Here is a 25,032-nt window from a genome sequence, read left to right as displayed (position 1 = left end):
ATTTTCTTATTCAAATTATGAATTCATTTTCTGCATTGAATTATTGTTGGTAATGTACTGATTAAAGGGATAACCACAATCCTGTCTTTTTTCATTTTCTCCTTTTATACTTTTTTTTCTTATCTTCTTTATATAACATAATAATTCGTAATATAATGCATCAAAGCAAGTAAGCCGTTTGGAGGCCGGCTCTCTTTAATGAGTTGTGCCGAAAAAGCCGGTTCTCTAAAAAGAGACGGACTTCCTTTCACTGCACAACTCGAACTCGTTTGACTTAATTGATTTGCCTTTTCGGTATAGTCGTTGTATACCGGATGGTACCCAAAATTGAAAAATTTGCATTTTTCCGTACAGATTTTCTTTTACGTCGTACATTTGCACGTCACACTGGGTATTTGTATATTGTATTCTTTTGGCTTTATTATTGTATTGTTCTCAGCTCAGGGATGCTGCTGGAAGAGAGCTGTCGAGTCGCCTAGTGTGATGAAACTACTGAAGCATTGGAGCAGACTCACCATACAGAATGGCATGCTCTACAAAATAAGGAAAGATCCTCACATGGCCAAGAAAATGTTCCAGTTTGTGGTGCCTGATTCATTGAAACAGAAAGTCCTTCAAGGTTTACATGACTCAGCAGGTCACCAAGGCCAGAACCATACTTTGTCTTTGGTGAGGCAACGATTCTTCTGGAATGGCATGGAACGTGATGTTGTGAATTATGTCAAATCCTGTCAGCGTTGTGTAGTAGGGAAAACACCGGAACCACACAACCGTGCACCACTCAAGAACATAGTCACCTCTGAGCCTATGGAGTTGGTCTGTATAGACTTTTGGACTGCTGAGCAAGAGAACAAGTCTGTAGATGTCCTTGTCGTAACTGATCATTTCTCCAAGATGGCGCACGCCTTCCCTTGCAGGAATCAAACCGCCAAACAAGTTGCTCGCCGTCTGTGGCAGGATTTCTTCCTTGTCTATGGTTTCCCTCGGCGTATCCACTCTGATCAGGGAGCTAATTTTGAGAGCAAACTGATCAAAGAGCTTCTAGAGATGGCAGGGGTGCAGAAATCCCATACGACTCCGTACCACCCAATGGGAAATGGTATCGCAGAACGATTCAACCGAACATTAGGAGATATGATCAGAACCCTTCCCCCTCAGCCCAAAGCAAAGTGGCCACAAATGCTGCAGCAGCTCACATTCTGCTATAACTGCACAGAGCATGAGACAACAGGGTTTGCACCGTTTTACCTAGTGTTTGGTAGGATTCCTCGTCTCCCTGTCGATGTCATGTTTCAACATGCTAATACCAATGACGCTGTTGTCAGCTACTCTGACTTTGTAAGCCATCTCAAGAAAGATCTACATGAAGCTGCTCAGATTGTACAGAGGAATACTCTCAGAGAACAGACTCGTCATGCCAAGCTGTACAACCGTAGGGCCAAAGGATCACCCCTCGCCGTGGGAGACCGGGTGTTGATCGCCAACAGAAGTGTCCCGGGGAAACGCAAAGTTGCAGATAAGTGGGAGTCAACCCCGTATGAAGTCATATCAGTCAAGCCTGATCTCAATGTCTATAGAGTCAAGGATTGTCTGACGGGCAAAGAGAAGGTAGTTCACAGGAATTTGCTGCTCTCTGTTAGCTTCTTGCCCTTAGAGGATGATCTGGCCAGCGAATCTGAACACTCAGAGTCTGACGCTGCTATGCATGGAAGTGATGTATGCCCTGATTTACCTGATGCGGTTGAAGACAGTGATGTCCGTACAGTAAACTGGGTGATACAGGCAGGTGAAGAGCAAGTTCATCCAGAGGTAGAGGATAACTCACTAGACAGCAGATCTGATGCCCAGTCCGACTCTCGCAGTGTTGATACATCCAGTCGAGGAAGTCAGCACATCCCCGAACAAGATGTTGACCATACTTCAAGTGACAATACGGAAAGCCCATCACAGTGCTCTGAAAACATGATCCCTTTGGGTATGGGTCTCCCAGACGAGACCCCATTGAACACTGACCATCCGGACGCAGACTCCCCTGATACTGACTGTTTAGACTTGACTGTCCCAGACCTTCAAGCTCAGGTTAATTGTGCTCAACCTGACCGTTATGGTCTTAGGGTCCGCCAGTCCATCAGGCCTCCTAGTCGTCTAATTTGTCAGATGAATGACCAGTTGGTAGGTGACAATCCTCTGTCCGCAATATCTGCTAGTTCCTAGTTTAAGTTCAGTAGAGATGCACTTTCAGTTTGAGTAACAAAGCTTGAGTAAGAAACAAGAATTGTGCCTATGTGAGCACTTACAACTACAGGAACAATGTTTGATATTTCAGAGATGTAACAGGCATCTTTGAGTCTGTGCTTAGTTAGGAGTTTGATCGCCTCCTTTCTTTTCACACTCCTTTTTGGGAGAGTTTTAGAACTGACATGCACTTCAGTTTGTTCCTTGTAATACTGTACCAGTTTTCGTGTCTTTTTCATCAGTATTTGCCGTTTTGGCTGTGATTTTTTTTCTGTTTAGTGTAGCACTCCCATATTTAGCAGAATTTCAGGGGGGTGTATGTAACGGGTGTAATAATAACTTTTATTTTATTGAAATTCCTGCTAAAATATGTGTATAGTTTTTGGTAAATGTCCTGCAATGCTGAGTCCAACAGTGCCATCTGCTGGTATGGGGTGGGGTTTGGTTTTGGCTTCTAACATGTGACCAGGAGGCGGGGTTTGTCGTCAGTTTTACCAGAGTACTACAAAGGTAAGACATATCTTTTGGTGCTCCACAAAATAAGTTAATTTTAAACTTTATAACCCCAGCTGACGAATCTCTCACCATGCATAGTAATGTGATTGATATTGTCAAGCTGTTTAGGTTTATTTTCGTTTTGTTTCTGTTTTACTAAATATTAATTCCCCTTGTAGAGATCAAAGAGATCAGACCCAGCAGAAAAAGCTAATGTTGTGACTCATCCATTTGCAGGTAAATTGTACCCATTTTATACTCATTATTGTTTTTATTCCTATTTTTCATATACATAAAAAAAAGGATGATGTTGGTTAAAATTCAGAGTAAAGAAAAACATGTTGAATTCATTGTAAACGTTAAAAATCCACTATACGATCTCTTGTTAAAAGTATCTTGTTAAAATGCAGATTTACAAATGTATTGTGATATTCTAAAATGTATTTTCTGTAAAGTGAAAAGAAAGCTCTTTGATATGCTTTGTTGTCAGTTTTACCAGAGTACTACAAAGAGATCAAAGAGATCAGACCCAGCAGAAAAAGCTAATGTTGTGACTCATGTGAATTTCCCTTAGGGGATGAATAAAGTATCTATCTATCTATCTATCTATCTATCTATCTATCTATCTATCTATCATACAATACAATGCATACTAAACGTACTTTGTACGGCAAAAACGTACAGGTTGACACGTATGCATTTTGTCCATATTCTGTAACATTTCTTGGTGTGTGGAAATCCCAGAAGTGTGTTTGGTCAACATGATTGTATTATTGAACTTTGTTGGCACAGGTGTGATTTCACGTCAGTTTGCCGTAGCTAGCTTCTATGCTAAAGAGGGTGTGTTTCATTCGAATGTGTTTTTTCCTTTTTTATTTTACAGTTTGGTTGTGTATTCATTGAATGTACTTACAACATAATGAGGTAATGTAACACAATAAAGCTTACATTTGGCCTAAGTATTTGTCCAGTACTTTACAGAGTATCAAATTGCAAATATAGTATGTAACATAGACTTTAACCCTAGAATCAAGGCCAAAAGACGTTTTGACCTTGTTTTGAGATTAACGTGGTAGGCAAGAGGAGGATTTGTAAAATTGTCAATGTTGTTGTAGGATTTGTCTTAGCTACTTTTTCTACTATTATTAATTTCTTTGTTGGTAAATAAGTCCATCAGAGCCATGATCAACGCATTTTTTTCTCAAATTCTATATCGTTGTAAGTATACAGTGGAACCTCGGTTCTCGACCATAATCCGCTCTAGAACCCTGTTCGAGAACCGATTTGTTCAATCACCGAAATCATTTTTCCCATTGAAAATAATGTAACTCGTTTTAATCCGTTCCAGCACCCTGAATGTTTACCATGAATGTTTAACGTAAACATGAAGCTAACCCAGGCTAATCGTACGTTCGCTTTATCGTAATCTTCGGTACGAAAGATTACGCCAACATGAACATGTAAAAATTGAAAAATCAGGTCATTTACAAGTCAGAGGGCTCCGTTCCAACACCTTGAATTTTGGGCTCAGTTCCAACACCCTGAATGTTTACCTCGAATCATAAAGCTAACCCAGGCTAATCGTACGATTGCGTTATCGTAATCTTCTTTACAAAAGATTACGCTAACACGAACGTGTAAAAAAAAAAAAAGATAAAGAAAATAATTATGAATAGGATTTCTTACCTTTGTGGTGGTCAGCAGAAGGCGCATGCTGTATTGCCGAGCAAGATCGGAAACTCGTACACCTCTTTCATATTTAACTGTTATGTCTTTCTTAAAGGCAATAGTTGTACGAACAACTTTTCTTTTTTCACCTGTCCTGCTTGCACCGGCCTTCTTCGGAGGCATAGTTAGGGGCTAAAACACTCCGTTCACCGTTATTAAAAGCGAAAGCAAAAAGAGGCAAGTGTGCACGTGATAACAGTTGGTCACGAGGGCTGGGGGCGATCTACACGATCTACACCCGTACGCCGCTCAGCATCGCACTCTAGCGTACGCACTCACACATTACTGGCGTTCGAACTCCGAATTTTTGACCGAACAGCGAAGCAAGAATTTCTCAAAATTTTTGGTCGAACACCGATTTGTTCGAACTGTTATTAATCTGACTCGTCCGGCAAAAGTATATCTAAAGCAAGTACAGCTAGTATCTTCACAAATACCATTATGCCCTTAAATGACAATCATGCAATATGGTATTCTATGCAAGTTCTTTGGTTGTTCATAAGTTTATAGTTCAATTACCAGTCAAAATAAAAAAACATAAGACATCAATTAATTATGAGCTTGCAATTAGAACAGAAGAAGACAGTTTCCTCGTAGTTTACTGCAGCTAGAAGTAATTTGTAAAGCATTTTCCTATGAAGCGTCATCGCACCCTACGAGTCAAGTCCAAGAGGCCAGGTAGTTCTACACTTAAACAGGGCACCATAAAATGTGTATTAGTGCAAGAAATACGTATCAGTTATGGACATTTATTATGGGCCATGCAAAAACAAGGAAGCGTTTTCCAGTGGTAAATTGTAGGAGAGAAAACGTCTTGCAACAAAAAATGTAAGCTACATTTTACTGTCATTTTTACCCGACACCTCTATGGGGAGAGATTTGTCTCAAAAACAAGTATGCTCATGATTTACTCAAAATGTAAAAGTCATGTCTTGATAAATGCACATGCAATATGAAAAAGTGTCTGTGTAAATCGCAGATGTATTTGTAGCTCTGCAAAATACATAATTCACATATTTTTTCTGCATATTTTTTCATTTAATGGTACTGGGGGAATTTGGAAAAGTGGTCCTGAAAGTCCTTCAAAAGTGCTTTAATTGGGCTGTGCAAAAGGTGTACGAAACCCAGTCTAAATGTTTGGATGACAAAAAGTTTAATAAATGTGGACAATTTGGAACTTTTTACTGGTCAGTGACATTTCATATTATTGAACAAATGCGTTTAAGTTGCATGTTTGTGCTGCTTGTTCACTTCTAGAGAGAAAAACACAACCCCCACCCTTTTTTTGCCACCGTTCGGAGCAACCTCCCCGAGCCGTCCCCCATGCTCTACTTCCCCCTCCGCTAAAGAGTGTTGTTGTCACCTTAACTCCACTTGGTGGACTCAGCCTCTATATTTAGGTTGTTTGTAAACTTAAGTCGCCTGCCACCACCGAGCCGCCATTTTTTTGCTGAAGCCACTCAGCTGGCATCGTCCGGTTACGGCGTTTGCGCCATCGTCATAGCAAAAAACGTCCCATAACGATTATTAACCCGCTTCTTGAATGCTTACAGCGAAGCTCGGAAGCGGAGGGTTTTATAGCAGTCACTCAGCATGCAGGCAGGCGGTGCAGTGCAGAGGGTGACCTCTGACCCTGCTGGAAAGGAATGTGGAAGCTCTTTCATCCAGGACAGAAACCAAAGACACCCAGGCGGAAAGCACCCGTTCAATGCTGCTTTCAGCTTTCCTGATTAGGGAAACCCAGCCAGCGAACGTTCGTATGGCATTTTGGAAGCAAGTTACTTTAAAAAATCAATCAGTTATAGGTACTGACTACGTATTCCAAAAAGTGACTGAATTATTCTATAGTAAAATAAACTTGTTATCAGGGAAAGTTGTTGTATGTCAACTAATTTGGAATTTTCTGAACAGTATTTGAGTCAGTTGAATACAGCCTACTCTTTCAGGTCCCAAACGGCTCTTAAGGTTGTTTTTGTTTGTTTAATCCATACAGTACCAATTATTATGTAACATTATGCATGGAATAAAAAAAGAAAAAAAGGCAAAAGTGGAAAATCCAAAACAAAACAAAAAAATAATAACGAAAGAGATAAAGAAGAAAAAAAGAAGAAACATTTTTTTTTCATATTAACACATTCACACTAAAAAACACGGAGTAAAATGAAATGTTTATAAATCTACAAAAACAAACAAACCATTTACACCTTTTTTATGCTCAGCAAATTTAAAGTCAACAACTCAGAATCCTCGTCCAAAAATGCATATTGATCAATCACAAGAGAAAAACGGGCGTCTCGGAGGGAACCGCCTGTTAGTTAGTGGGAAGCTGGATTCCTTCGTTTACTTCTAAGAGCAGGCTCAAAGAGTCGTTTCGTGAACGTCACAAGTTGGTTGCTGCTGCATCCACGAATGTCAACAGCACTGGTGGCTCACTTTTTCTGCGACTCAGCCCTCTTTCGCCTTTTCTTTCACTATTTTCAATGATGACATAATCTGAAAAGACGTGACGTAAACAACTCAGGAGGAGAGTTGAAAGCCTTTTCAAAGTAACTCATCGCTTTTGACCGTCTGTAATCCTGTTGTAACCGCAAAAATAATAGTTAGTTAGTTTATCCTGTTACTGAAAAAAATAACGGCCTTACGTAACGGCGTTATTTAGAACGGTGTTATTCCCAACACTGATCGCAAATAAGGCTTGTGCAATTGGATGATGGGAATGATCGGACTTCTTTAGGTGACAAAGCGCACGAATCGTCATGTTCATTACACTCGTATTACAAGGCCAAAATGATGACGATATAAATAGTCAGATAATCAGGGGTCTTCAACCTTTTTTAAGCTGAGGTCGCAGGTTCGATTCCAGGCTCTTTCGAGTTATATGTCGACGTGTCCTTGGGCAAGACACTGAATCCCTAATGCCCCCGATGAGCAGGTACTTAGTTGCCTTGCATGGCTGACGCTGCTATCGTTGAGTTAGTGTGTGTAACAGGGAACGTGTGAAGCACATTGTAAAGCGCTTTGGGAGGTCTTCATTGGCTTGGAAAGCGCTATCTAAATGCAGAGCAATGCAATGCAATTAAGACCTAGGGCACCCCGTTTGATATGCATTTTAAAAAAAAACCAACTCTTGTTATTACTAAGTTGTTTTTGTAATGAGCAGGTTAAATATTGTAACTAGGTTTAAATTGACTCAGTCAATTATGAAAAAAAAATCACAATGACCCAGCACTGATGAGCTATTTTCTAAACAGGGCCGCAGTTACCTCAGCTGTCCTAAGGGGGCACACTGGTGGCTGTGGGAACCATGTTGGCGAACCCTTCTAAAAATAATGTAGGGAAACATATTTGGACTTGAGGCACTGCCAAAGGTCTAGTGCGGTGTTTCTCAGTGTTGAATTGATTCAGAGAAAGTACCCCCTATTACCTCCCGTAATCAAAACTTCACGTAGGACGGGGGTCGGCAACCCAAAACGTTAAAAGAGCCGTTGGATCTCGCTGTATTGTGTTCTGCAAATGAGAACGAGTGCTCAAAGGCACAAGTAATACTACAAACTATGGTGACTAAAAGTGACCAAACTGCACTTTTTTTGGCTAACCTTCCGTGAGGTATTAGGTACCTGAGAGCTCCCTCAACATGAATCTCCTATTATGTCAAATAAAGGCAAATTTCTCTTCCATTGAGTATTTTTTAAAAGGCACATTTATATGACAGTCCACATTTTTTTGTTTATAATCCAAATGAATATTGCTTTTTCACAGTAGGAGGCGCTTAATAATACACATTGTCTCTTAATTAATTTTCTACTGGAAGGCTATTTTAAATACAACTATTCTCCATCTTTCCTACTCTCTGCAGAGTCCTGGTTAAGTAAAAAATTGGAAATGTTACTTGATTAAGTCTGGCTTCCTACTTGGTAGGGGAAAGGTTGTATGAGCGTCTCCTTACGAGTGTTTTTTCCATGTTCTGGCGTGTGTGTGTATTTGTGTGTGTACGTACATGTATTATGTGGCAAAAGGCCAGTCATGTGTGTTGCGTGTTGCTGTTGTGCAGCAGCACTGCACGGCATGGTTCAAGCCAGGAATGTGCGATGTGGGTAGGCTGCAACAATGGAGCTGGGCTCCCTGAGGGTGGTCAATGGGATGGGTGTCACCCCATGCACCCCCCCTGCTGGGTGATGACCACTGCACAATGCTACAGCTGTCAGGTCCTCTTATCCAACACTGTAAACAAACGTATGAAGTAGAACACACACGTAACCTACAGTACATGGCATACGTTGCGATCTTTGGTAATGAGTCTTTCTCAACGCGGTGGAGGACTTTTGGCCCACTTTTTGTAAAATCGTTTCAAATCTGCCGTAATTGAGGGTTATCAATCAGAAGAACACACCACAGCATCGAATTTCGATTTAAATTCCGAGTTTGACTTGGCCACTCCAGAACCGTCTTTTTTCTATGAGCCATTCAGAGGTGAACCTGCTACAGTGGTTCGGATTGTTGTTCTGCTGTATGATACAAAAGCGCTTGAGTTTGCGGGCACGAACTGATGGCTAGAAGCTCTCCGTCAGGATCTTCTGGTGAACCCCAGAATCCATTATTCCGTCAACCACAGAAAGTTGCCCTCATCCTGTGAGAGCAATGTAGCCCCAGACCATCACAATGCCACCAAACAATGTTTTATGCATATTAACTTATTTTTATTACAGTGTGTATTTTCCATAGCACTATTTATTACTCTATAGTAGGGGTCGGCAACCTATGACACGTGTGCCAGCAGTGGCACGCGAAAGGGTTAACCAGTGGCACGCGGCGAAATATTAATGATTATATTTTAAAACTGCGCATTTTTACCTGAAATTTAGACATTTCCGGTTGCGCGCTGTGTTATTTAGAGGCTTTCCGTTAGCGCCCCTCCTCTGCTTCGTGTGTCAGTGTGTGTTTGCGCGGCGCCTTGCAGAGGAGAGATCCGTGTTTTAACCCAGCCGACGAAACACACGCGCGCGAACGAATCATGATGGCTCCTCGAGCGAAAACATTTCGTTCTTTCCAGCCAGCATGGACAGACGAATGAGGCTTTGTGCAAAAAATAACCGTGCTGGTTTGTGCGTTATGCCTCGAGAGCGTTGTACCTCGCACAGCAAATGTTAAACGTCATTATGAGACTAAACACGAACATGAATTCAAGGACGAGTCTGGAAAGGTGGATACATTAAAACGCGCTGTGTCCAGGTACGGCAAACAAACACTACCACTGAAGCAAGCTATCACATTGCTCACTGCATAGCAAAGCATGGAAAGCCATTCATATTTGAGACCAAATCAGCTGTTATTTTTGTTGCACATATTTTCAAGTAGCCTTTTGCCTTGCTGCTGTTACTTAAAGTTTTGTTATTTCATTGATGAATGGTATGGTAGCTGTCCATAGCTCTTGTTTTTGGATTGTAGTTCACTGTTAATGAAGAATGGTTGATTCTGGTTAATTCTTGTAGCAAAAAGTTGAAGTCATGGATGGCTACAGGCATTTCCTCTTGTTATTCACATTCATTTTTTAGTTGATTGATGAACAAGAATAGTGGAAGATAAATTCGTCAGTTATATCAGTGTTTTTCAACCAGTGTGCCAGGGCACACTCTAGTGTGCCGTGAAACCTTGTCTCGTGTGCCGCTGGAATTTGCCCAATTTTATCTTTCCAAAAAATCAGGCCATTATTCAGTATTTTTGCAATCTTTAGATGAGGAACTGTAATAGTCTTAGATATCAGTAGGTAGTTGTAGATTTTTATATACTAATTATCTGCTCTTGAGGTAGCACAGTACATTTAATAACTTAATTTTTTAAGAAAGCGGTTTAAGATTGCTCCGTAAAAAATAAAAAAAACATAAAGCACTACATTCTTTTTTATTTTAAGTATTATTTTCTTTTTTTTTATGTACCAATTATCTGTTTACGAGGAAGTACAGTAAAATATTTGACATAACTTTATTTTCAAACATTTTTGACGGACGGTGCGCCTCGGAACCTTTTCATAAATAAAAGTTTACCTCGGTTCAAAAAGGGTTGAAAAATACGGAGTTATACGATTAAAATGTATATCCATGTTGTATATTTGGACTGGTGCAAAATGACAGCTCTGTTGGATATTAAAAATGTTGTGCGAGTCATGAATCTTGGTGTGGCACACTGATTTACGAGGAAATTTGAAAGTGGCACTCCACACCTAAAAGGTTGCTGACCCCTGCTCTATAGCAAAACGTTATATTGGGTATTTTTGTATTCTATATCTATATTTTATTATTTATTATTTTTCAACACAAGGATACAGCTGGAAGAGTGAATTTCCCTACGGGGATGAATAAAGTATCTATCTATCCATCTATACTGTTTCCATCATGATCTTTTTGTCTAATGACGAAATTGCTGAAAATCCCTGCTGTCACAAAAGAACACAGGGTCGTTTCACATTTGCCAAAAAGCATCCTGATTATCCTCAATACTTTTGCAGAAACATTCTGTTGACTGATGGGTCAATAATTGTACATTTTAAAAGGTGTGCAGCCCGTTACATCTGGTGAAAAATGTCACATCATTTGTCGAAAAGAACATAAACTGTGGGAGCATTTTTAGTAAAAAAAGGGAAAATACTTGCAAAGCAGACCTTGCGTATAATTGTATGACTTATTTCATCCATGAATATTTAAAGAGAAAGCATGTTCAACCAAACAGAGTTTGACTTGCCACAGTATTGTGAAAGTATCACTCAAGCCAATTCGGTTTTAATGACATGCATTGCGCATTTTTACGTGTATACTTTACTATACAAGAGAGCTTGTTTATTGACTCCAAACACCGCAAACAGCGGCAATTCTCGACATGTCTGTGAATTGACCCGCTGTTAATATAGTAATGCCCCTAAGTGTAGTCAAAGATGCACACAGTCGCCGATGAGGTCCGAACGCAGATTTAATAAACAATAACAAGCGGTAAAAACACATTCAACAAGAGCGACTTTCGCCCAAAACTCACCTCCATTCGTTCACAGAGTGACAGAGACCAATCTCCGTGCCAGTCACCTCCCTCTTCCGATACGTCTCCTATAAAGGGTCGATACGCAAACATAAACAAAAGTAACAGACATTATAATACTGAGATTTTTAGAAGTCAGTGGTAGAAGAGTGTGTTTATGACGAAGGGATGTAGTGTAAAAAGTGTAGTTAACTTGTTTTGGAGAAGCAGGTTCAGGTGGAGACAGATTTGATGGCTCTCATGACATTAGTTCGTCAATCAGGCTCTTAAACAGGAGTGCCCACACTTTTCAATTCGCCAGCCCTGTAAAATTTCCATTGGTTTTTGCACTTTTTGTTTCAAATGAATTTAACTAATTGACATTATTATTTATAAGTAACAAAATAGAGGGAGCTGTTTAAGTTTTAATGTACCTTTATACGAGTTATCGCTTAAGCCACTTTTTTTTTCTGAACTGTTAGTTTTTGGTTTAAGTGTAAGATTGGTCATTTTAGTCATGTTGAAATAGTAATTTATTTACAGTACTGTAAAAGGTTTCAGAGAGCTATTAGAGTTTTGGTTGAATTTATAGCAAATATTATTTGTTTCTTTTTGCACTCATCAAAATTTCCTATGCCAATTTTTAAGCTTTTACAGAAAATGGCTTTCGGCTCCAAATATCGGTTAATGGCCTCCTGTCAATACTAGTAACTGGTATCGGTCCTGGAAAACCCATGACGGTCGATCTCTAGTTAAAAGAATTATAGGATTTCTTACCTTTATGTCAGTTGCTGAACCGTCAAGTATTTAGTTACAAAATGTTTTTTCTATATTTACTGTTCTACTACTACTGCTAATTAGCGTGTTCTTGGTTTAAAGGGATACCATTTTTTTAAATGTCCCTAAAAATAGACACAGGTTTAACGATGGAGCACTTTGCTTAATTGCCTTTAGATAGGGCATTTTCTTTTCAACTTTTGTCTGAATCTGCAGTATGTTCAGTAAGACATGTTTTCATTGTACCTATTTTATTTAGTTTATTACCATTTGCCACATAAATTCAAATACAAAGAGCTTATTGTCATATGCACAGTAAAGAACCATGTTTCCCTGCACAATAAAAATCTTACTTTGCTGTCCACATAGTCGCCAGCGTAAAAATAGAAAATAAGAAACTATACATGTAGACATAAATGAATATGATGAATATTAAAAAGACAGACTGTTACAGCCCTAACCCAATGTGTCTTTTGCGAATCTAAAAACACAGTGTTTTTGTTGTATGTGTTGCGTATGCCAGAACGTGTTGCGCAGTGAGAAGAGTACGTGTTTGTGTACATGTAAACATCCTTAGCATCTGTCAAAACACAAATGCAAATTCCAGTTTATTAGCTGTATGTCTTAACTCCGTGACCTCTTGCTTAGAAAATGTGTGCGAGTACACATGTTTGTCGTTGGACATGTGTTTACACGGCTCTAAACGCGGACCCCGGATGTCACGTGACGCTTTGACGTGTTGTGTCCGTTCAACCTTGGACTTAACTGCCATCCTAGTGGGTAGCTGAGAGCACTGAGGTCATCTGGGGCGCTTGAAGGATGCATAGTGGGTGGAGGGCTTTTGGGGTTAAGGGTGAACTGCTGAACTTACACATTTTCAGGGTTCGTAACACACCATGTTGTTTTATTAATAACGCGTTACAGTACTCGTCAACGACAAAAGTGATTGTGTTCCAGGAAAGTGTTCCTTTGTAACACATTACGCCCAACACTGCTGACTGCTAGATGATAAATCAAAGAAGAGTGAAGTGTTGAAGTCTAAGAAGAAAGAGTAACATAACGAAATTTTTCACTGCAATTTTTACATGTTTTCCAACAGGGTTTGTACGGGTTCTTGAAATCTTTGAATATCCTTGAATTTTAGAGCTAATGTTTTCAACGATTGAAAAGTGCTTGAATTTTGGGTGAAGTGCTTGTGAATGCTTGAAATGAATGCCATGTTTCACTACAAGTCTGCTTTAAAATCACACCCATACTGCTCTCTGGTGACTTGGTTTTGCGATTACATTTCTTCCCTTGTGATTACCGGGAGCTGGCATTAGTTTGCATGGCATTGTCCTACGGCGGCTGGGTGGTTAGCGCAAGGCCCCGCAGTGCAGAGGTTCAGGGTTCAAGTTCAGCTACCGCAACCTCTTTGTGTGGAGTTTGCATGTTGTCCCCGTGCCTGCGTGGGTTTCCTGCATGTTATCTACCACATTCCAAAAAAACATGCATGTCATGTTAATTGGCCAGTTCAAATCGTCCCTAAGTGTGAATGAGTGAGTGAATGGTTGTCTGTCTCTGTGTGCCCTGCGACTGGCTGGCAACCAGTTCAGGGGGTCCCCTGCCCACTGCCCGAATATAACTGGGATGGGCTCCAGCTCTAGATAATGGATGGAGGGAGGTCCTATAAAGTTTCATAGGCTGGGTCATGCCCAAGAGGACAGGTGCATGCTACACCTAATCTGGGCACTCCAAAATGTGTATTAGTGCAAGGATTACTTATCAAATATGGACATTTATTAAGGGCCATGCAAAAAAATAAGATAGCGTTTCCCAGTGGGAAATTGTAATGGAACTGCAACTGAAAATTGTAAGAAACATATTACATAGAAAGATTTGACTCAAAAATATTTACACATGTATTGTTCAGATCCACAACTATATTTGCTATTTACGGAAGATCTAAAAATCCTGTGTCTTGATAAATGCACACACAATATTAAAATTCTCATGTAAATTGCAAATACTTTTTCGGATTTGCAAAATACATGATTCAACCTGGATTTCTTATGTTAATATAAAAAAAAAAATTGCATTAAAAGTCCCTAAAATGTGCTAGAATTATGCCATGAAAAGATCCGGTGTTTTGATTGGGTTGAATTTTGGGGTTGTTTTTAACTTGATGTTTGTGCTTTTCCAGATCAACACACACACACACACACACACACACACACACACACACACACACACACACACACGAGTAGGTTATGGTTAGTCTCAATCAGGTAGGTTAAGCAGGAAAAATATACTTGGAAATATTTCCACATCTATCCTTCAGCGCCCTCTAGTGTAGGTGTCTGGAACCTTTTTGACTCAAATAGGCATGAAAGTAAAATATTTAGATGTTTTTTTTTAGAGCCACACCAAATTTAACAAAACTGCAAAACCGGCTCCCCAGACTAAAGCTTAATCTTTAGGGCCATTTTATTTCACTGTCTGACGTTTGATGATTTGATAAAATCTATTAAATAATCATAATGCCAAAGCCTGTGTCCCATATCAACACATATACCACTTAAAATGTGTCTCCTTCCTTTAGTTGATTAAGACTGTTGAGGCTCCTTTCGACCATCATGTGTTTCTTCGATAATGGTTTCAAAACAAGGTTCAAGCAGAGTTATCTTGAGAAAATGTCACAAAATGCTACAAAATGAGAAGGGTACAGATGTATTTAGGAAAGTACACTTTGTGTGCAGGGATCAGACCTCCCAGACTGCTACCCAATTGAATTGCTCTTGGTGCTTGGCTGGTGTTTCCTGATGTTTACAGTTTGTTCTGTGGGTTTTCAAGATAAAGTGTCAACTGTCAACATAGATTGTTAAATGAATTTCCATATTCAGGATTCCATTGTTCTCTACAGCCTAGACATCGTGACTGTAAACTGTTATTGTATATATTCTAGACCAAACCAATGCGATACTGTGTCTCCTGGATGCATACACTAAAATTGAAAAAATAAAAACATGATTACAATATTCCTCTTTCTATCTTTGCGTCAGATGTACTCACAAAATGCGAGACATACCTTCCCAACCGACCCCTACAACACTCTTGAGTGAAAGTACTTTGTGAGTGAAATTCAGTGTTCTTTCAACATACGAGCTACGCGATAGATTTGATAGATTTGAGATACGAGATGTCCTACTAGCAAAACTATTGCCGGACGTGTAGGAGAATTTCCAGATGTGCCTGCTTTGAGACATAAACCCATGCTCCTTTTGCGCGAGGCAGAGATTTAAATTATTATTATTCTCATATTACTTATCTTATTACTGTATTTTTATGTTCAATTGCATTTGGAATATTTATATAGTAAACAAAAAGATGTTTTATAGCTATTTAGGAACGGATTAATTTGTTTTCAGTAATTTTCTATCAGGAAAATGTACTTGAGATACGATATGAGCACTATCTAGAAAGGGGATTTGTCTCGTACGCAGACGTATCATTGTACCTTAAAAATTAAGGCTCGCTGTTTAAGTTGTGTCGCAGAATAAACTAAGCACTTTTGCAAAGAGGCGAACAGTTCCCATCTTATTGATATCGTAATAATTTGCAGTTTTTTGGGCTAAAGGTATGCACATACAAACACACTGTGAGCTTGTTTCTTACTGACGATTTCAATCTAGTCTGTTTGTCCCTGCGTCCAACTTACTGTTATTTAAGGTTTTTTTCTCATTTTCCTCCCAGAGTCATGATGCAGAAGAGTATTTGGCTGTCACCGCCAAGTGTGGCTGTTGGAACTGGGTGAAGGGGGGATGTAAGAAAAGGAGAACAAGACGGACACCAAGAAGAGTGAGTAGGACACTTTGTATTCAACCCAATATGTTGATTTGATTGTCAGTGTTGGATTATTTTGTGCCATAGTAGCAGAGATAGAAACGATGCCATTGTTTTAGGTCACCTGGAAGTTTTTCTACTAATAAGACAAGTAATCGAGCTTGTGAGCCGAACCACTTCACTTAAAGAAAACTGTGGTTGGGTAAAATAGAGTGTAAACATATAGTAGTCCCTCAATATATTAATACATCTTGCTGGTTCATTTACAGTCTCACCTCTACTTACGAATTTAATTTGTTCCGGGATTAGATTTGTAACCTGAAAAATTCGTACGCAGAGGCGCCTTTTCAATGTAAATTCGCTTATCCGTTCCAAGAAATGCAAAAGTATGATTTTTTTGGGCTAAACCATATTTTAAACAGGTTATTATGTGTAATAAAATCAAGCAAACACATTAATACATATAGTATACTTTGTTAAATATATGCCTGTACTTTAATATAAGTGTAAACTAAATAATAATGGTTACTCCATCTCGTATTTCACTCATTCTTATGTTTATGTTACCGCTCCAGACAGAGACGCTATTGGCTACCGTGCATACAGAGATTACATTGCTGTAGGGATACCTCTCTCTGTTGGAAAAATGTGTCTAGAGACATTGGTCGACAATGAAAGTCATTGTCGATTATTTTCATCATCGAGTTCTGTCGACAACGTCGACCAAATCGTTAAATCCCAACTCCAAACACAGATTAAAAGGCAATAAGAACCACGGCATGGAAGGCTACAGTGATGCTGAGTTTGGTTCAGTGCCTTGCTCAATTGCGCCTCAACAGTATTCAGAATTCAGCCAATAATGATTCATTGTGCCCTTCTACAGATTACCTCTCGTCTCGATGTTTCACGAAAGTATTTAGTGGATCGCTTACTCGCCGCCCAGCCACCTGCTGGCCCTCCAACTTCCGACATTGACCCCGCCTGGCAGGGGAGCCTCGAGTGGTTTTTCATGGCAGCGGCTCTCTAGGGCTGCCATGGCAGCTGCTGCCGCCGATGCCTCACACCGTTTTACCGCACTGACGCCGGAGGAAGAGGGAAGACGGAACGCCGTCAAGTCGTTTGGGAGCGCCGGCCTGCTGCCACGCGCCGAGCGAGAGAAGGCGAAAGAGAGAGACAGAGAAGGAGAAGTCGGGAGAGGGAACGAGTGTTTGGTGTGCGGGGCTCTGTTCACCTCACAGGAGAAGCTTCGGCTCCACTCCTCCAGCCACCCGGGAGAGAAACCCTTCCATTGCTCACAGCCACACTGCCTTAAGGCATTCAGCTCCAAATACAAACTATTCAGGTACTCAGCTGTCATCTTGGGCAATATTCAACCACAATAGCAAAAGTGGGGGACTCGATTCAGGGTGCTTGCAATCCTTGAAAATGCTTAAATTTTAATGCTGTATTCTTAAGGTTTGAATAGTGCTTTGAATTTGGGTACAATGCTTGTAAATGCTTTAAATTGTTGACATGTTTCTCGACAGTCGGACTCTATAGACCAGGCATTAAATGAAGAAGAATTAAAAAAAAACAAGTCTGCCTACAAATGACGCAGACATGCCTTAATTCACAAAAAAGTTCAACTAAAAATAATGGACTTTTTCTTTCTAAACAGTGCTCTCGGTAAAAAAGTACAATAAATATTGATCCAACATGGTCCAAACACCCACACACCCATTTATACATATACAGTATACACAGGTATACCAAATTGTTGTTAAACGATTTAGTTGTGACACGTACTGACTTGCTTAACCCCATGTGGTCATCTGCAGGCATATGGCCACACACTCTCCACAGAAAAGCCACCAGTGTTCGTTCTGCGAAAAAATGTTTCACCGTAAGGACCACCTGAAGAACCACCTGCAGACCCATGACCCCAACAAAGAGGCCTTCAAGTGTGAGGAGTGTGGCAAGCCCTACAACACCAAGCTGGGCTACAAGCGTCACGTGGCCATGCACTCTGCCACGGCTGGGGACCTCACCTGTAAAGTGTGCATGCAGAGATACGAAAGCACACCCGTCCTTCTGGAGCACCTAAAGAGCCACTCTGGGAAATCGTCAGGCGGGGCCAAGGAGAAGAAGCACCCATGCGACCACTGCGATCGCCGTTTCTATACGCGGAAGGACGTGCGGCGGCACATGGTGGTGCATACTGGCCGAAAGGACTTCCTGTGCCAGTACTGCGCCCAGCGCTTTGGCAGAAAAGACCACCTGACGCGCCACGTGAAGAAAAGCCACTCGCAGGAGCTGCTAAAGATCAAGACTGAGCCTCCCGATATGCTGGGCCTGCTCGCTTCGGGTTCGCCTCCTTGCTCCGTGAAGGAGGAGCTCAGCCCTATGATGTGCAGCATGGCTGCCAACAAGGACCCAATGATGGGCAAGCCCTTCCCTGGCGGAGCCCCCTTCCCCATGGGCGTGTACAACCCCCACCACCTGCAGGTCATGTCCAACTCTGGGGTGGGCCACCCTCACCCGCCCCTCATGTCCACGCCTCTCCACGTGGGCATGGGATGCCACATGGAGTCCACTGGATCTTTGCACCCACACTCCCATCACCACCATCACCCCCATCATTCCCCTCCAACACACCCGCCTCACCACCAGACCTCGGTCCCCCCCCAGCAGCAGCACCATTCCCAGCTAGCTCCCAAATACCAGCTGGGATCTACCTCATACCTGCTGGACAAACCCTTAAAGGTAATCACAAACATGCAAAATGTATATATATATATATAATAGTATATAATTATTTTATTTTTTGCGGGGGTTATCTTCCCAAAAAGTTTTGTGATGATAAACACCTTTGAAGCACAAATAGATGTCAGTAACATAACTTATACGACTCTTAACAAAATCACAGCCATAGATCTACAAATAAAAACACAGACCATGGATTTGCAGTTGAATGAATGAATGTCAAGTCAAGTAGTTTTATTTTTGTATAGTCCACAATCACAAAGAGTCTCAAAGGGCTTCACAGGTTATTACACTATATTACACAGACTATTTTTCAGATTATTATTATACATTCCCCTGCTCTGGAGCCGACGAGAAGAGTAGGTTATTCATATGCTATAGAGTAGAAGTGAGTTTTAAGCTTAGATTTAAACATTTCCACTGAATGGTCTTTGTTCTCATTACACAACAGCACAACTAAGTTGGAGGCATCTCTTTTATGTGTAATAAAAAAGAATGCAGAGAGCGGAATAGTGACTGCACGAGAACATGGGTCATACTTGGGTTGGGTCACTGAGATGATTTAAAATACAACAGGCTTTAATTTACAGGTTTCCCACAAGTTGTAGCACCAAGTCATCCGTTTTATGGGCAATGAATATGGCAGTGAGATACAGGCTCCGCAGGGATGGCTTGCGAGAGTTGTTATCCTAGCCGCAGCAGTAGGATGGACCTGCGGCCCTGCTTTTACTTCCTCTCCTGACAGCGCCTATGTCTCTTCCCGGACCCGATAGCAATCCAATAAGCACCAGGTGGTCATCAGCATTTCATTGCGCTCTTCTGACTTTCTTCTTATTGATGAATTCATTATCAATGTTACGAGGCGCTAAAATACTAGTTGTCAATGTGCTTAACGGTTTGTTTTGGGTGGACACATTTACTTCTGCGCTTGCTTGGCTATTTGACTGACAGCATACACAGCCTATCACATTTGCACAGACAGACAGTCACACCCACCCAACACACGGAAAGCCCTCTGCGACCTGCCCTTGTGATAGCATTTGCTGTGTGTTGTCTGCTGCCGAACACAAGTATCAAAACCCAGAAAAGTAAATCGTGAAACTGCAAGGGATTAACGTGCATTTTGATGACAGCATGTCTTGTCTTTGTTATTCTGTGATTTGATATTATCGGGGGAACACCGGCACTTTGGCAAGCCAGTCGATATATTGTTTTACATGTAAAGGTTACAGGTGTTTTAAGCAAAGTTTTGGTAGTTTTTTTGGAGTATGCATTGTGTCACAGGTGGATGTAGTAATAGTACAACAAAGGGCAATCAGCTAAAAAGGGGCTAACTTGCAAAAAGAACAGAACTGCCAACGGGGGGCTAAACGAAACTCCAAGCCAGCTGGGAATAAAGTAAGGGACATGGCAAAATAAGTGCTAATGCCAGGCTAGCCCGCCAAACAACACAGCCAATGAGCGCCAACCTGAGCAAACAAAACTGGAAAGCCCTCAGCAGCTCCGAGCTAGACATAATTATACTAACCATGTCACAGGCGGCGAAAACACAAACAAAAAGCCACAATCACCTACCTCAATGGTAATTAAACTAGACTCAGCCTTTAGTGGGAAAAGCACGAAATGTGACAAAACAGTCAAAACGCCCTCAGCAACATGGCAAGCAAAGTTCTAATTTCTCTAGGCAGAAATGAGCGATCTACAATCGCTGTTTACTACAATCTCTAACCTCACATTTTGGGTGAATGGGATTCACCATTTCAAAAGTGTTTTACTCCTTCAATGACACCACACCAATAGAGCAAATAGGCCGGATGGGTCAACTTTGAATTTCTTGAGTCCTCCGGCGCATGAATACTTTCCAACTTATTTGCATAATTGTGGGAAGGAACACTGCATGTTTTGTGACTAATCGAAAAAAAACATTCTGTGTGTGAATACCTTTTAAAGGTGGAGATGGAGAGCTTCCTCATGGATCTGCAGAGTGGCCTGCCCAGCCCGCATCCCTCCGCAGAGCCTCATTCTGCTGTTTCATCCCCTAAGGATGGACTAGAGCCCCCTGCTGGCCTAGCGGAAGAACTCTGCGGGGAAACCCTGCTGTCCAAGAGCCCCGCGGCGATTGCAGAGTCTCTGTCTTCTGTTAACATGGACTTCTCCCACTTGCTGGGCTTCCTCCCGCTCAATCTTCCTCCCTACAACGCTCCCATGAACACCGGAGGACTGGTGATGGGCTACACCTCGTCTGCCGCCACCACTTCCTCTTCTTCCTTATCTCTGCATGCTGCTGAGCCTCACGCTGCAGCCTCGGCCGCAGGAGCCACCTTGGCGCCTCTTACCTCTTTGCAACCACAACCTCAGGAGCACCAGAGCTCCAGCGGGGGTCTGGGACTTGGACCCTTACACCCTCTTCCACCAGTATTCAGCTCCAGCCTTAGTACCACCACACTGCCTCGTTTCCATCAAGCCTTTCAGTGAAACTTTACAAAACAGATCTAAACATCAAGTAGAGTTCTGATTAGAAGTAGAAGTCAACCTTAACACTTTTGTTTCCAACATATATTTATGTGTTACCACTGGCCGTATTATTTAGCTTTGGTGGGGCTGGGACAAAAAATAAAATCTTGACTCTATTAGTTTGGTCAGTCAATTATGGTCTTAATCAATGTTTTAACACGAGCCCTATCCAATACACTTTGTTTGAAGAACTTTTTTACTATTTAAAAAATATACAAATCTGTGCAAAATGTTGTTAAGTCACTATGATTTAAAAAAAAACACTATAGCAGAAAAACAATGACCACAAAAAAAAATAGTCAATAACTATCAACTGATGAACAGATTTGGGTTATTCATATTTAAATATTCAATTACTACCCTGGATTTTATAAATAAGCAAATAAGGTAATTGTACATATTCAAAATGAGCAATTCATTCAATTTCCCAGCCCTAGTTTTATCTATTACTGGAGTGGCCATTTTGTCACCTAATGACATTAACAAGATTTGCTGGTCAATGGAGGCCGACCAATTGCAGCTCAGTTTAATCAACCCCGCTCTGATTGGTTGTTCCCTGACACACTCAGCTGACAGTAAATGGCAAAATGGCCTCTCCAAGAAATCGATAAAAACATCACAATGATCGAAATCCTGTTTATAGACTAGTGGAGACACACACCAACTATCATTATTAATAAAATTTTTGGGGTTGACTTTCCATTTAAAGACAAAATAACACTTAGTTGCCTTTAATAAAAGCACACATTTTAAAAAAAAATGAATCCCTAAAAGGAAATCGCGGGCCCTTCGTGGACCAATGAGGTGAAATAGAAAAGGAAGCAGATATTATTTTTTTTTTTTTCCCAATCACATTTAGTTTTGATAATGTACTTTTAACCCTTTTTTCCTTCCTTTGCCATGTATGTCCCCTTATAATGGCATCCTCCTATTTAGTAGTGTAGCGGGCAGGATCCGTAGGATAAAAGGCATGGTGCTGCTTACTCTCAATAGAACAAATATAGTATATCAAAGTTTAATGACCATCTTTATTGTCGTGACCCAGACAAAATATATAGTTTGAAGTGGATATTTTTCCTTTTTAGTTCATTTTTATTTTCCCGAATCCATGACAGATCGTCTCATCTGGAGAAGGGGAGAAACGGAGATTTGAAATCCTTCAGTTACCTCAGACGTTCTTTCACCTGTCCTAACAAATGGGACTTTTCTGGAAAATGTGTTGTTTTTTTATTGCATATAAGAAATTACACAGATGGCCCTTTGTCGCTCAGTGTATGTCACAATTCAATGTGAATAAGAAAAGCATGAGGTGGGAAAAAGAAATGTGAAAAGCATTGGTTTAAAAATGATGCTGGTTTTTTGAAAACGTATCCTCAAGAGAAGCACTTTTTTTCTGATTTATCAGAAGCACTTCATCTTTAGTAATCAGCTTTGTTTCCTCACTCATGAGTTAACTTTTGAGGTTGTAATACCTACAATCCACTTAGGTTCTTTCATACAAGCTATCCTCTTGTGAATTTTGGTAACTAGCCTATAAAATAATATTTTTCTTGCGAGAATTTAGTAGGAATTTGTACAGAAAAGAAAAAAAAGATACTCTGTATTTTTACTTGCCCTATTTTGCTATTACAAATTCCAGAAATAGGACAGTTTTACTGGCAAAATATCAATTTTCTGCAAAAATTCTGTCGTTAAAAAAACATTTAAAATACCAAACATAATAAGCTTTCTATTTCGAATGTAAGTCTCTTTTGTCAGATTAGTTTGCTCATTTTAAGTATTATTTTTCTTATTTCACAATACAGGGGTCGTATGGGTTTTTGAAATCCTTGAAAATGATTGAATTTTAGCATTGTGTTATCAAGGTTTGGAAAGTGCCTGCATTTTGCATTTATTCTTATTTATGACTAAAGCCTGCTGGCATCAATTTTTATAGCATTGTCATGTAAAGCGTCATCACCTCCTATGCATCACCAAGATAAGTGAAGAGACTCTAATGCCGGGTACTGGAGAAATTGGCAAATTTGTTTTGAAAGTCCTTATAAAGTACTTGAATTTGGCCATGGAAAGGTGTACGAACGCTGACTATATTATTTCCTCAAAGACTGGTGCTTGGCACTGCCGAAAATCAAGTAAAGTTTGAGAAAAGTAGAGTAACATTTTTGAATAATACTTAAGAAGAGCAAAATTATTTTCCAACTTTTTTTTCTTTGTAGTTGTTTTTTTTTTTGTGCCGTTTGTTTTGAATTGCGCTGCCCCTGTTCAAAACATCAACCCCAGTTAGAATATTTTGCACACTTTCTGACTAGATTCTCGTAAGGTCCCATAAAAATGGCCTGGGCCTTCTCTTCTGAAAAGATGTCATGAGGATCCCTGACATATGTGAAAGCTTAAGACAAAAAAACAAAAAACGTTACATTGACAGATGAGGAAAAAATGTGTTCAAAGAATGTTATTGCAGTGTACGAAATATCTCAAATCATTATCACAAATACTTTATCTCAGTAAAATGTGTATTTTAGGTAGTTAAGATGTTCCTGTTTTTGGATGTCTGGCAGGTTTACATTTGTGTTTATGTTGCGTTTCTTTTTTGTTTTGTTTTTCAAACAATGGATGAAGTATTTTCCCCTTAAGTCTTCAGTCATTATACAGTCATTCACTTTAAATGTATTTGATTTAGCAGAATAAAATCAAAATGGTAGCCCAAATTGACACTAGAGCTACTGCTTCAATAGCAATGCAGAGAATGATGCGCTACTTCGTTTGTCTTTATCCAGATGATATGAACGTTATCTTGGCGACACCAACCATTTTATTGAAGTAAAGATACTTTTTTCAAATGTTGCCTGGCAACATGTAGGAACCTGTGCCCCCAGCTCACTTATAGCGGATACAGAAAGTTTAGTTTGAGATCATATTAACGAATCAGTAAATTGTGAAATGCAAAAAATCAATTGAAAAGTAAAATTTAATATTTGTGTCTGAACTCTACTTCAGTACCTTTTTCTTTGATAGCAGCCTTAAAAATGCAGCGTGGCACATCTTCAGCAGCCTTTGAAGTTTTTTTTTTAATAACAATTATTTGGATCCGCAAAAAAGTGCTTTCTCCTTCAAGATAAACAGAAAACTTAATCACTGTAGGCTTCACCACAAGCATGCAGCACTTGCACTGGGCGCCAGATTTAACCTTCCACATCATATCAAGTGGTGGTACATTGTTTTTTTCCGCTAAAATATAAAAAATGTAAACTGCTAAAAGTCCAAAGAGAAAATTGAGGAAAACTTTTAGTAAAACAAGTCAAGCAACGATGATTTTTACAAAATTATCTCCTTCGTTTTGCTATCTGTAAATATTTTTGCTGGTTCAAGAATTGTTTTAAAAATACACATATATACAGTAAGTTTAAAGTTTACCCTCAAAAAAGGAGGTAAGACATCTATGGATTCTAAACTTGCAAGGAAAACAGGATTGCGCGCTTCCAGATAAGAAACGTTATCCTGCTCCAAAGGCCCTCCCATCTCAAGCCCGTTCTTTGTTTTAAATTCTCCTAGGTTACAGAAGCAGGTTCACCCTGAATGGTGTGGAAATCAGAACATTAAAATGATTGGGCGATTTTGACGTTACCAGTTCATGAGTAAATAGTAAAGTAAATAGTAAAAACATCCTATGCAATTTCGCTTGCAGATGCCTAATACTAAAAACGGAATAAACTTATG

At 40.2% G+C, this 25,032-nt stretch overlaps 1 protein-coding gene across 1 annotated transcript in view; it reads left to right on the top strand.

Annotated features, from left to right (window-relative positions):
• The window catches only part of plagl2 (pleiomorphic adenoma gene-like 2), a 65,327-nt gene extending 42,495 nt beyond the window's left edge, over positions 1-22,832 (top strand). Inside the window, exons 2-5 of the mRNA XM_088330042.1 lie at positions 15,970-16,074; positions 16,943-17,401; positions 17,877-18,801; positions 20,752-22,832. Coding sequence (XP_088186168.1) covers positions 17,094-17,401; positions 17,877-18,801; positions 20,752-21,276 — 1,758 coding nt within the window. The 5' untranslated portion in view covers positions 15,970-16,074; positions 16,943-17,093 and the 3' untranslated portion in view covers positions 21,277-22,832. The remainder of the gene's footprint in view (positions 1-15,969; positions 16,075-16,942; positions 17,402-17,876; positions 18,802-20,751) is intronic.
• The last annotated feature ends 2,200 nt before the right edge of the window (positions 22,833-25,032 follow it).

This window comes from Urocampus carinirostris, chromosome 3 (assembly GCF_059441175.1).
Source record: "Urocampus carinirostris isolate Australia breed hairy pipefish chromosome 3, RoL_Ucar_1.0, whole genome shotgun sequence".
NCBI classification, from domain to species: domain Eukaryota; kingdom Metazoa; phylum Chordata; class Actinopteri; order Syngnathiformes; family Syngnathidae; genus Urocampus; species Urocampus carinirostris.
Note: the sequence above shows the minus strand (reverse complement) of the source record. Positions and strands in the feature narration are given on the sequence as shown.